This window comes from Bombyx mori, chromosome 15 (assembly GCF_030269925.1).
Source record: "Bombyx mori chromosome 15, ASM3026992v2".
Taxonomy (NCBI): Eukaryota; Metazoa; Arthropoda; class Insecta; order Lepidoptera; family Bombycidae; genus Bombyx; species Bombyx mori.
This window is the reverse complement of record NC_085121.1, coordinates 10,130,537-10,144,605: the sequence shown is the minus strand read 5'-3', so window position 1 is coordinate 10,144,605 and position 14,069 is coordinate 10,130,537. Positions and strand designations below refer to the sequence as shown.

Below are 14,069 nucleotides of genomic sequence, written 5' to 3'. Positions count from 1 at the left end.
TCAGGCTTCGATATGTTAATCGCTATAAGTCGTGAGCTCTAATCTTGACATGCACAGAGGTGCATTTTGGGGTCTGGGGGAACGGGGAGGCGCCTACCTTATAGATTACCTGGTTGGATCTTCCCGCATCGCGTCACATGCCATCAGTTGTGATTGGTTCCCTGTGTTATGCACGTGCATCACTGCAGCAAATTGCACTTTCATCCAATTTTACTAACTTAAATTTTAAGTATATTACTTATGTTTATTAACCATACATTTTTTATCAACTTTATTGAATTCTTCCAGGCACCAAACTATAAATAATGGACTTTGGATTAATGTACATTTAGTACCACTAGTACATGCTCCGAATTACGTGGACGGTTAAGAGAATAAAATAAACTGAACGTAGCTGGGTGATCTGCTTCGATTTGAAGTTTTTTTTTTGTCAACATTATACTAAATATCCATTCTTTATTTGTCTCTGGGACAGTAGAGCGAAATCACGTCAATGGACTCAAAAAAATTGCCTATATGAAATGCTCTTGTTGTTTAGGAAAGAAATGTTATAAATGAACCCTTGGCTTCAAGAAAACACCATTCTTCCAGCATTACATACAAAATTAGGGCTTACGAAGCAATTTGTTGAGGCTCTCCACAAAAATGGTCAAGGTTTTCAGTTTATTTCACAGAAAATTTCTGGTTTAAGTACTGAAAAATTATAAGCCATCCATCTTTGATGGACCTAAAATACGTCAAATTAATAAACGACACCACTTTTGAGACTTCTATGAATGATGTGGAAAGGCTTGCGTGGAAATCTTTTGTAGCAATAGTACAAAATTTTCTCGGTAACCATAAGGCTGACAACTACCTACATAATATGTAGAATTAGTAGAAGGCTGGTTCGATTCAAAGATTTAGGCATATGAGTACGAAATTACACTATCTCAACCGTCACTTAGATCATTTTCAACACAATTTATGAGAACTAAGTGAAGAACAAGAAGAAACTTTTCACCAAGACATAAAAACAATGGAGAATAGATACCAAGGAAGATGGGACACTCATGATGGCCGACTACTGCTGGGGAATCATGAGAGTTTGTTCAAGTCACTTTCATTCGAGAATATCACTCAAAAGACAATTTCTCGATGTTTGCCAATGCCAATAAAATATAATAAATATATATATATATATATTGTGAAAATAGTTATAACGGCTGCCTCGCCCTTCAAACTGAAACGCATTACTACTTCACGGCAGAAACAGGCAAGGTTGTGGTACCCACCCGCGCGGACTCATAAGAGGTCCTACCACCAGTAAAATCTCGGGAACTAGGGCTGATAGAAAAAAACCGATTACAGTTTTGATATCGCCACGTAAGACATTGTAAAATCCCCGGTACCAAAATGGTTGTAGGCCAGTGCTATGAAACGATATCGTTGATAAGAATCTGAATTGTGGGCCTTTCTTGATGCAGCAAATTCAATCCTTGTTTGTAATAAAATTTTAAATCACTTTAATGCTGTTAGTAAAAGTATATCGATTAAAAATTAATTTGTAAACTATTTTTGAGCTCTTCATTTTTTTTGGTAATTTTATTATAATGAAGAAAGTGCAGAATTGTTCCTTACATTATTTTTATTTTATTTTCTTTAACATCTATTGAGGCACAAGAAATTGAGTATGATGGTCTTATTGATGTATTTTTACAAGTGAAAGCAAGAAGAAAGATCAATTTGTGATTGATTATCCCAGCAATTTACTTTACTTTACTTTTTACCTAATTATTCAAAAGTTACATAGGATCCGTGTTGATAATTTCTTATCCTTTATGTATTAAAGGACGACGAATTTCTTTTAGGTTTTACTAGAGTTCTTAGATATTTACTGCTACATACCCTTAATTACAACAAGCAGGTATGGTGATTGCAAAATACCCAAGGCCTCAACCAACACGCTTGATTCACATTCCTGATGATCGATTTTGGCCTTGGGAGCTGGGTTCCCGACACAATTCTTGATAGCTACCAGTGCCCATATCAAGTCGGGACTTTTTGCTTTCTGGTACCTACATACGCCCAGCACAATACAGATGGACCCGAAGTCCCTCCGTAGACCCAGAGGCTCAAAGCGATTCGTGAAAAGGGGATGATCGATGATCCGAATGGCCCTCTTCTTTATGAGGTCTAATTGAAGTACCCCGTCCACGAAAAGATGGAATGGCCCCTCAGACTACCAGAAAACAGGTAGGGAAAAAATTATGAAAAGTGCTGGTATTTGGGAGCCCCGGCCCAAAGACGGAAGCAATAATTCACGCAGGGTGTTTGTCGAGACGTGAAGTACCGTCCCGCTCTGTTGAGAACTCCCTATTTATAATCTGTCGATAAAACGACATGCCGTTGATATGTTAAGATAAATACTGCCGCCCACCATGAGACGTGTTCGAGTTCTCTATTGAACTATGACATATTGAATCACTCTATTAGAGTATGTATACTGGGCGTCTTACGCATAAGGCGACTAATTCAGAATTACTTTTAATACAAATTTGTTAACGAAATTATAATAAAATTGGAGGAAAGAAGACCCCAACCTTACGACTTCTTTTTGACTTCCGAGATTTCTTAACTTAAGATTTAAATAAGAATTTTCATAAGAATCTCTAACCTCATTTTCGTTTCACATGATTTCTTCACAGTTTCAATTCCTCATTCGCGAAGCAATTGCTCTTGAGTTGTTAGGTCTCCTTCGGAGGCGCTCGGGCAGTTGTTAGCAAATCCCACCCCCCCTGGCTGAGCCTTTGCTCGCCCACCTGTCCTGGTGAAGCTGGAAAGGCCTCCGGGCCACCAGTAATCTTTCAATCATAAAAAAAAAGTTTCAATTCCACTTTCCTTCCTAACCTCATAGTGCCAATAGGATCAGAGTGAAATGGAATTAATTATATTACGGATATAATTATGCATATGACAAAACTATGGACCTTTAACATTTGGGCAACTATTAAAAAATAATACAATACTTTATATCAGTCTACGTAGAATGTTTGCTAACAAATAACAGACCCAATTTTATTAACTTTACCTCATTGGTAAGTAGCTACTAAAACTTTTTTCTGGCATGAATAAATTTTAGTACAATAATCATCCCTCACGAACAGTAAAAAATATTAAAGCTTCTCAATAAAACATACATGGTAAATAAATCACTTATTGTAAGCACAGAGGGCTTGGCCCATCTCAGAGCTCTACATTATACTGCTTTTACAATATTAAATCTACCACCAAGGGTAGATTTCAAAATTGTACCTAGATTTTACTCGAGTCTGCCCAGTTTCCGTTACTAGTATTCATCAAATATAGTTGGGCGCCACGTCTGTCGTACATCCACAGTTTTCATTATTAATTTATCTCATCGATTACGTTCAGTAATGGGGCACGGCTTATTGAATGCGTCTTTTTGTGGCGCCTTTTTATTTGGAGATCGCGTCTAGAGCGGTCGAGACCCCGCCGCGATGGCATCCACGGTATGCCTAAAAGGTGACTCGTGGATAAATTACGGATATTTCATCCATTTTAATGATTCCCTTTATTATTTAATTTATTTTTATAGTATGTTACACATTTGGTTTGTAACAATGTTTGTTTTTCGGATTCATTAGCATAAGCTTCACGCTGTGTTAAAAAAGAAAACAGAAGGGCAGCCATCTTGATATTCCATAGATATAGTTTTTGATCTAACGGCTGTTATTTGTAAAGAGGTACACGTGTCAAATAAGAAAGATAGCGGGATGTCTTAATTCTGGGGCTATTTGTTGGCTTTATAGCAGACCGGTTGTGACGTAATAAAACAATAAATTTATTATCGCTCAGATGATACCGATCAGTTTATCGACGACGCACGGCTGGAAGTTAATAGTTGTATGTAACAAGTAATTATTATTAATTGTTTTTTGATGAAGTAGATGAAACGCACATTAAAGCAATTTTCCCATAAAGCTTTATTAACAGTAAATAATTTGATGTTTAATTAAGTATCAAAATGTTATTTTATCAAATCAACTGTTAGTATAGATAGGTACATAATTCACACTGCTCAAGAAACTATCTTACAGTTTACTACTCATCTAATTTATTTATTATTTTGTTCCTAGAGTTATTTTTCTGATAATTGATTTAATAAATACAGATTACAGAGCCAGTTCTCATAGCTAGCTGTGTCACAGACAAGGTTCGTAATTCAAACAACAATGCCTTTACGTCTATATTTTATTCTTAAATAAATTACGTAAATAAAAAACAATTGGGTATCAAATAAAATACTAATAATAAACAAATACATATTGAATATAATATTACATTATAACAAATTAAGACAATTTCAAACACAAGAATTACCTAGATTGGTGATTCAATAGTTATGTGGGACAAATTTATATAATCATCAGATAGTAGATTATCTTCTGTCAAATCAATAGAGGATACTACAAATAGGTACAAGTTCTTCATTTTTCAAGCAAAGTACAGTGGCAGGAAGGTTTCTCAAACAAAAAAAAGGATTGTAAATAAATTCACAGGAATACATAATTGACCTTTCACATTTTCCAAATTAAACTCCCCATCACGAGCGTCAAACATTTGTGTAGATAAAATTATAAATGATATAAAAATTACATTACTAAAATAGAACGACATAACCGCTTTCGCAAAAAAAACAAAAAAACTCTTTGGTCATATTTTTTATATTTTTTTATGAGTACTATGATAAGTATTGATCACTGCGATTTCTATGAATGCGCACGTCTATTTAAGTTATAGTATAAGCCCTTAAGTTCTAATAGTTCGTGGTGTTTGCCCTTCTCGGCTATTCTCCCGTCGCTTACAACACAAATGCTGTCCGCATCACGCACGGTGCTTAGTCTGTGGGCAATCATCACGCAAGTTCGACCAGCTTTAGCAGCGTCCAACGCTTCCTGGACAACCTGAAAATTACATTAAACATGAAAATATATTTTAGTCATACTTATGGATGTAGTTTAATAATATAAGAGACACCTACACTTAGTATTTAGCGGTTTAAAATTAAAGAACAGAATCTACCTATATACTAATATATAAGTAGGTATAAATCTACAGTTGTTTTTACGGATGTTCCGTTATAACTACTGAACCATGCATCCGATTGACTTGGAACTTTGTATCCATGTAAAAAATACATGTTCTTAATGGATAGACTGATATTTATATGAGTGTTGGACTCCCTAATAATAATGACAATAAATAATAATGTTAATTTTAAATGCCCAGTGAAATGGGCGAGTACGGCTAGTAGATATATAATGATTTTCAATGTTATAATCTGTAACTTATACATATTTACTGTTGGTTATCGTAATAAATAAATTAGTTAATAGTTGAACAAAGAGCAAATAAACTTCATTAAGAGCCGCTATACGGCCACTATATGACTTGCCTATATCGGAAATAACTGTTCTTTGTCTGCTATTTAAAGCAAATTCATTTAACAATCCCGTCTATAAATTTGAAGATAAAATTTAAGATCGAGACTACTTTAAGTTGTTTCGTACGACTTTGTATTCTATGAACAAGTATTACAGCCTGGGTAGTTAAAGTTAAGGACTAACTCAAGTTACTAAAATGTGAAAACACGATTAAATAAACATATTATAATATATTATTATCTTGACTAACCTGCTATAATACAGTAAGTACCACATAAATAATATCAAGATTGACAGAAGAAGACAATCTTGATTTATTTCTGTTGTAAGTACTATCAATCAATATTTTTTTTATAATAACTAAATCAAACTTTAGGAATGGCATATTATGACAATGTTGAATTTTTTGTAAATACCCTCTTGTTATGTCAAGTTAGAAAATATGCTATAGCGCTTTGGCAACATATTCAATCAGATCACTCCTGCTGTCAGGCTTAATCCTGCTTTGGCTCTAGCTAGTCGAAAATGGGCCTTGTGTCACTTGCGTTACGATACATGCGTGCAGTGAAGCCTGTGAGATCGAGGCATAAAGTTTCAGATTTTCCACATACCTTCTCGCTCTCTGTATCCAATGCGCTAGTCGCTTCATCAAGCAACAGCATTTTCGGTCGTCTTATCAAAGCTCTGGCTATAGCTATTCTTTGCTTCTGTCCACCAGACAGTTGAGTGCCTTTAGTACCGATGTTCGTCTCGTAACCCTGAAAGTAAGTAACATAAATTTTATTAAAGAGGCACTCTAAGGACTAGTGAGAAATTTAAACTCTTTAATTTCACTGCGGCACCCACTTAACAATAGGAGTCGGTGATCACGTACGCCTATCTAATTAATAAAAAAATACGATGGGTGAAAGCCCATTTGGCCATTATTTATCATTGTTAGAAGGTATATAGTTATACAACACATATAGGTGTATAATAACCGGCAAACTTCTTGAGCATTTGTTGACGTAGTGGGGGTAAGTTTGCGCATGGTACACTCACGTGCAAAAACATTATTTACTCTGCGTCATAATGCAATTAAATTATTAAAATCAACATATGTATTTTTTTATATATTTATTAGAACATCAACAAAAAATGTAGGTTAATAATTGTAATAATTTAATCTTGGGGTAAAATAGATATTCCTTCTATTAAGTCAAAACTAGAGCTGTTGCCAGGTCTTGGTTCAGTTGAAGCGAAGCTGGTATTTTTATTTTTTTTTCGTTATCATAATCTTGACCATCATCATCATCACTGTTTTCATCACCAGAGTCGCTATCATCGTGATTAGTCGACATAGGGCTCATCGGTGTAGTTTACAACTCGGTCGATTCGGTCTTCTTTTTTGTCTATAATTAATTATTTTTTGAAGATATTCGATTCGTAGTAATCGAATGTTACTTTTTTCAATTACCAGCTTCCGATTATTTTCTGCTCTTTTTTTCCATCTAAAGCCTAGCTCTTTCATAATACGTCGTAAGCTTCATTCCGAGCCATTAAAATTTATATCTTCTTTAAAATTTTCGAAGCCTATCTACGGTACGCAGTTTCGCTGCTTGTTATGTAGTTATTATGATTACATCTTTTTATTACAGATTGAACGAAACTATCCATTCCGGTAACTTTCTTCTTCCCTGATCTTTTCTTACCCGGAGTCCGAAACACGGCGAGCAAGCCAGAGCCTTTAGCTTCCTTAATAATGCACCTAACAGTCCTCACTGATGGTTTTGTTACTTCCGAAGTCTGTTTTAATTTTTCCATATCATTCTTCCCCTGTTTTATAATGAAGCAATATACGTCGTACACAAATTTTCTACCCTTTCTTTTGAATACTACACCGGTTTGTCGCGGCATAGTGTATGTTTTATAAAAAATCAACAAACACTCAACAAATAGCAATGGCAACAAAGTCCACAAGTAATTGAGTCGACTATTATCAAAGGCGGCAATCTGACTTTTGGACAATGATTGGTAAATCAGAAAAACGAATTATTGACTTTGTATTCCATCGGCAGTCACAAAACTCTTCGGAACGACATCTTAGATAAATAACAGGTTAACTATTAACCTTTATGTAATGCAGGTTTTGAACCGTATTCTTTGAAGGAGACGATTATATTCAAATCAATCTGTATTGACATATCAATAATTTTTTTTTGTCCAAATGCACAGATTGCCACCTTTGATAATAGACGACTCAATTATAACAAATAACTGAACGATTAATAACGATAGACTTTAATAATATAATAACTTTCCACTGTACGCAAGCGTACTTTTGGGAGCAAGCGGAATGAGGGCGCGGTGCGGGACGCAAGGTTCGACTGATCTACCAATAAAGCGCTCGATACGATTTCCCCTGCCGTCGCGCCTCACCCTCACCACCAAAGTGATCTAAAATTCGGTTCTGCGCAGTCAAGGTCATTTGCTCAAGATGTTTGCCGGTTACTATACTTACCTGTAAAGGCAATCAACAAAGATTTTCGAATCGATGTAGAGACATCGTTATCGGTGTCGCCAATTTACAGAAATTAAATTGAGATAGATGAATCTAAAGACATCCATCACGTGTATAGGAGTTGATGGACTCCGGTACCCACTACGGCAGATGGGCAGTCAGTTGGTCTCCCTATGTATTATTTCCTTCAAAAAAGTATAACATACTTACCAAAGGCAGCGAAGTAATGAAGTTATGTATATTAGCTTGCTTTGCAGCCTCGATAATGTCATCCATGTTGACTTTCTTTGCATTATTTCCATATGCTATGTTCTCCCCGATAGTTCTATCAAACAGAACTGGTTCTTGTTGTACGAATCCTATTGATTGTCTTGCGTTTGCAAGTGTAAGCTTCGGTAGAGGAATACCATCTTGAGCCTAAAGAAAAAGAAAAACACTTGATAGAATTTATCAAAAATGTTTTTTTATAGTTATTCGCTCCATTTCGTGAATTGCCCAATACAATAAATTACGTACATATACATTCACTCTCGTTTATACTAAAAACAGGTCTTCATCTGATCTAAGTGTACATTTATTTAGGATTTTCATTGTATATTCCCATAATCTCATCTCATAAAGGGTACGAGGTTCCACAGGAGCATATATTTTTATAACTTCAATGCCATATTTTTCCTCTAAATTCCCCAGACATAAGTCTCGAAGTATAAAAGATAGAAGTCGCAATGTGTAATTTGAAAAATGTAGTTTTAGGACGTGATTACCAGGGGCATTCTATACGCCCACAGGCCTACCACCACCTTACTTATTTTGGCTGCGATGCAGTCATGCATTCTCGTTTGAAGGTCGGGACCAATAGACACAGCCCACTGGGTTTTTCGTCAGATTTTCTCAGCGGATCGCGACTCCGACCCGACGGTATATTCCGCGAAGCACTGCTCTTGCTAGGGCTAGTGTTAGCACATTTTCTCAGGTTGAACCCGTGAGCTCACCTGGCCGTCTGCGCGTAGTTAGAATAGCCCCTTAGGCTACCAGCGAATAGGAGGGGAAAGAAAATAACGTTGGGAGAGCCGACAATACAATTCATACCTAGGACAAGCTCATCGCCCACCTGATACTGTTAGCGGAGCCCAGATATTTAAACGTGAATGCATACATCGTAATAGAATAGTAATTACGCTAAGAATAATTTTTGTGGTTTTGATAAATCGTTATCGTGTAATAATAAGCATCGTGGAATTCGTTAATGAATATGCGAGCTAACTACGTATTTCATTAGAAAAATACTCAGTACGTCGTAAGTAGTAAGTAAGTACTTAGCTCGGCCAAATAGTAACTACCTACTTAAAGGATTTGCAAGGTAAAAATAGTATCTGTATTTTTTATTCTTTATTTTATTCACTGAGGAAAAATTATAAAAAAACGCAACCAGTGTTTCCCTTTTAAAATGTTAATAAAACTTCCATGAACTTACCACAATGCCGTCGTCAGGATCATAGAACCTTTGAAGAAGTTGAATGACAGTACTTTTACCACAGCCACTACTGCCGACGAGTGCAAATGTTTTTCCCTTCTCAATTTCCAGATTGAAATTCTTAAGCACCTGTATGGCTGGACGATTCGGGTATTTAAACTGAACTGCTTGAATGCTCGCTTCACCTGATCCACACTTTAAAACAAATCCTTATTATGTTTTCATTACAGTTTAAAATCAAATATAAACAAACAGGCAAAGCAGGTGAAGCAATTGTGATTTATCAGATTGGACTCGTGTTGTCTTTTCGAGTACATAATATACTTGAAATAGACTAAGTGGTTAATAATAATGAAATACGGTTTTAATGTTTATGCAGTTCTCGTCATAACTGAACCAAAATAAATCAATATTTATAATATACAATATACCATGCAATTTGTTGACGGATCGAAAAAGCCTAGAATGTAAACAATTGTTTTTCGGGAGCAGTTACAAATTAAATATGATTTATTCATGTTTTTGGGGCTTTTTGTCCTGTGTGCAAACAAGTGCAAACGTTTTAGATTCTAATCGATTGTAATGCGAAGATTTTTAGCATAGGAGATCTTCAAATTATATTACAAAAAAATATAGTCCAGAGCTCAATATCACAATGACATGAAAACACAAGAAACCATTTTTGGTAAAAAACAGATGCATCTTATGTTCTTCTTAAAGATACAGAAGATAAAAAAACTTCAGAGGTGTCAAGGGTCACCCGGATGGAACGAAGTTCCTTTCGATTAATTAGTGAAGGAATTGTAAATTTTTTTTTAAGTTATATTAATAAATTACGGCATTATGAAGAAGAAAAAAACAATACTATGAACTAAATTACTATTGTTGAAACGCTATCTCGAGAAACTGTACTCATTACGCGGACCAATCGGATACGAGCAATGTCACGCGATAAGCGCCTACACGTTGATTGGTCAGAATGATGGATCTAAAAAGTGTCGTGACAACTTTTCGTAAGAATTTTTTCCGTCTAGCCCCCTTTCACAACGCGCGATAAGGAACTTCGTTCCAATAGAATTATAAAATAGTACACTGGCTGACAAATAAACTTTAAAAAAATGAAATCCTTGAAAGCTCTTGACTAATGAGCAATTTAAAAGAGTCATGAAGAGTACTTCAAGAAAATTCTGTTTTGAGTTTCGATGATGTCATTACAAAAACATGTTCTTCGAAAGAATGAACACGTATGTCATGTCATATGATCTCATAATGCAAGAGCAACTGCAGGGCAAATCTAATAGGTATGATAAACTTACGAAGTCCTTGGTTACTGGTTCGTGGGGATCGGTAATTTTAGACTCTCTGTTTAGCAATGAAACAACCCGTCCTGCTGCCTTGATTCCCTTTTGGAAATTGGGCGCAAAAGCGAAAGCCTGTGCTGCAGATGAAGCACCTAAGAGAAGAGCTTGGGCTGACCTGAACATAAATATTGGCTAATCACGATTTAATTGTATGTACATCTTTTTATTACGACACGTTTAAAAAAATAAAGTATTTCTGAACGATTAAACAAAACCACATACTTAAATACAACTTCATATTCGATTTTTTCATACACTATAAGAGTACCACCGTAGTACAGAGATGCAGCAATAACGAAGTTAAATAAAGATCTTGAAAGTCCAAAGACAACACCACGCCAATGCGAAGCACGCTTTGCTGACAAAAGTGCTGGCAATAACTGTATTATATAGTCTTGTAAGATTTTCGTTTCTCCACCCAACGAGGCTACTGTTCGTACATTAGCCACTGCCTCTACCGCAGTCTGAAAAAGTGTATGGATTACTTCATAGTTCTTTAAAAAAGCTAATGCGTCAAAATAGTTTTTTTTCCGTTACGCGCCATCTGTTTTGTATTCATGTCTATGATAATAAAATCCTTTTGTTTAAACTTTATCTAATTTAACTTTTTTGTATTCATGTCTATGATAATAAAATCCTTTTGTTTAAACTTTATCTAATTTAACTTTATTTAACCAATTTCTAGAAAGTTGCATGTAGATCATTTTTCGAAAAATAAGGCCATAAACAAGTTTCACTTCTTACGTGTGTACACTAGTACACGCACACATTTTTTTGAAATACCTTTGAGCTAGCTTCCATTGTCTTCGCAGTTCCGAAGGATTCAGCGTAGGCCATCCTTACTTCTTTATACAGTACAAAAACCAATATTGGAATAAATGTTAAAGCAACTAGACCCACTCGCCATTCGTACACTAAGGAAAGTACCAGAGCAAAACCAAATGTCCCGATTGCTTGCAATACAGTACCGATACGCTGCCCTGTGGCCTATGAATGAAATATTTAATTACAAACTATAATTCGTGTAAGTAAATATTGTTCATGAATATATTTCAAGCTTAATGTTTGAACTTATATTTTAACATACCCCTTGTACAGCAGCTGCTTCACCCGACAATCTAGCGCACAGTGCTCCAGTTGTGTTGTTCTTGTCGTCATAAAATGCGACTTCTTGTTGAAGGAGTTTTTCAAACATCATCTTTCTCAAACGTTCCGTTAGATGTTCCCCAGCAATGGCGTACAAAAATACCTTTTCATATAAATAAAATCATTTATTACTTGAAAGATTACATTAGTTACCTATCACTTTCGTTTTTTTATTATTAGTATATAAAACTGAAAAGTCAACTTACCATGGTGAAATTAGCAACGCCAGAATATAAGCCTATGCCAACGAATATCAACGCGAAACGTTGTACTTCTGCTAAAACTTTTTCTTCGTCTGGATTTGAAAGTATCTATAATAACAAAATAAATAAAATTCGATGTAGATCTAAATTTCATAGTTTCTAATTTTAATACACAAATATGTTTTAAAACCTTACCCCAATAAAATCACCAAAGATTACTGCGATGAGAGGCATGGCAAATCCACTAAGAAAAGCGCAAAAACTGGCTAGAGAAACGGATTTCCATTCTGGCGAATTTAAGCGGACTACTCTCCAGAATGACACATCAGTTGGAACGTCACTGTGTTCCTCAACACCCTGTAAATTCCAAATATTAATGAAAAATACTTAAAAACCCTAAGAGATTACTTGAAAATTTATCAATACGTTTGCTTAAACTTACATAATTTTTTATATCTATAATGTCGTCATCATCGTTTATATTCATATTAGATATTTTTCGAGACAGCCGACTTTCGTTGTCTGTAATGAATTTGTATTATCTTATTGAGCTTATCATAAAAAATATTTCATTCACAATATTTTTTCATATATTCATACTTTCGTATATCATACTTTCGTATTCGAAGATATACGAGCACATATATAATATTAGGGGAATATTGAAACGACTTAGAACACTTTGCCACATCTCATTATTACTATGGGAAAAACGGTTGAAAATTTTTATTCCTGTAATGGATGCTGTAGTGGAGGCTGCGTCAGTAAAATGATAATGAGGAGATCATTTCAACTAATTAGTCAAAGTGCTCCCCGTTGTACATCATATACACTGCTGTCCACTGCTGGACATAGGCCTCCCCCAAAGCTCGCCACTGAACCCGATCTTCGGTTCTACGCATCCAGTTACTGCCAGCTGCCTTGCGCCGGTCGTCGCTCCATCTAGCAGGAAGGCGTCCCACACTACGTTTACCGGTTCGCGGTCTCCACTCCAGAACACGTCTACCCCAACGGTTATCGGTTCTGCGACATATGTGACCAGCCCACTGTCACTTCAGCTTACTAACTCTGCGAGCTATATCGATCACCTTGGTTTTTGTCTGAATGACTTCGTTACTCGGTCTACTCGGACTACATTATTCATTGTTCGGTCTCACAATGACAAACCAAGTATAGCTCGCTCCATAGCTCGCTGAGTAACCTTTGGTTGGTGGACCGGTCGCACGGTTAGCGTCCATGTTACGGCTCCGTAGGTAAGCACGGGTAGGACGCACTAATTATAGACCTTTGTCTTCAGACATTGTGGTATGGACGACGAAAAGACCTGACGAAGCTTTTGTACATACGGTGCAAAATGAATAAGAATGAAATACAGTTCCTTTGTAGACTGAAAGTTTCGAAGCGATGGGACACCTCGTTAGTAGTATTCAACCAAAAAAGCCTTTTAAATCAAGAAAAGATACGGCATTTTAAATGATACCTCCGTTATTGTCGTCGTCCTCCTCACTTCCAGGGAACGTTTGCAGCATAACCATATCGTAGTAATGTCCTTTTAACTTCATCAGTTCATCGTGGTTACCAGTCTCAATTACAGAGCCCTCTTTGAAAACGTAAATAACATCAACATTTCTGATAGTTGAAAGTCTGTGTGCCACTACAATTGTTGTGCGACCTTCTTGGGCCTTGAAGAAAAAGGTTCATACTTAGTATGTATTACTTAAAAAAATCTAATAAGGCAAACACCACCTATCACCCCATTTATCCTTCACATATCTTTAATTCGTTCACATTATAACGTTTCCACTAATTCCTTTTCTGATTTTTCAACCTATGGCCAAAAGGGGTAAGTGACATGGTCACTACACAAGGGGGTCGCGGGTTCGAATCCCGCCAAGGGAAGATATTTGTATGATAAATATAAATGTCTTTTCCAGGGTT

At 35.9% G+C, this 14,069-nt stretch overlaps 1 protein-coding gene across 7 annotated transcripts in view; it reads right to left on the bottom strand.

The window, feature by feature from the left end:
- Positions 1-4,240: 4,240 nt before the first annotated feature.
- Positions 4,241-14,069, bottom strand: part of LOC101735691 (ATP-dependent translocase ABCB1) — a 28,536-nt gene continuing 18,707 nt past the window's right edge. For all 7 annotated transcript variants that reach the window (XM_004924629.4, XM_021346978.2, XM_021346979.3 and 4 more), the window contains 12 exons: positions 13,612-13,813; positions 12,574-12,653; positions 12,327-12,488; positions 12,135-12,239; positions 11,870-12,031; positions 11,566-11,769; positions 11,005-11,246; positions 10,738-10,897; positions 9,422-9,616; positions 8,158-8,364; positions 6,059-6,205; positions 4,241-4,967 (listed from right to left, as the gene is read on the bottom strand). In XM_004924629.4, the coding sequence (XP_004924686.1) occupies positions 4,773-4,967; positions 6,059-6,205; positions 8,158-8,364; positions 9,422-9,616; positions 10,738-10,897; positions 11,005-11,246; positions 11,566-11,769; positions 11,870-12,031; positions 12,135-12,239; positions 12,327-12,488; positions 12,574-12,653; positions 13,612-13,813 (2,061 nt within the window). In that variant the 3' untranslated portion in view covers positions 4,241-4,772. The remainder of the gene's footprint in view (positions 4,968-6,058; positions 6,206-8,157; positions 8,365-9,421; positions 9,617-10,737; positions 10,898-11,004; positions 11,247-11,565; positions 11,770-11,869; positions 12,032-12,134; positions 12,240-12,326; positions 12,489-12,573; positions 12,654-13,611; positions 13,814-14,069) is intronic.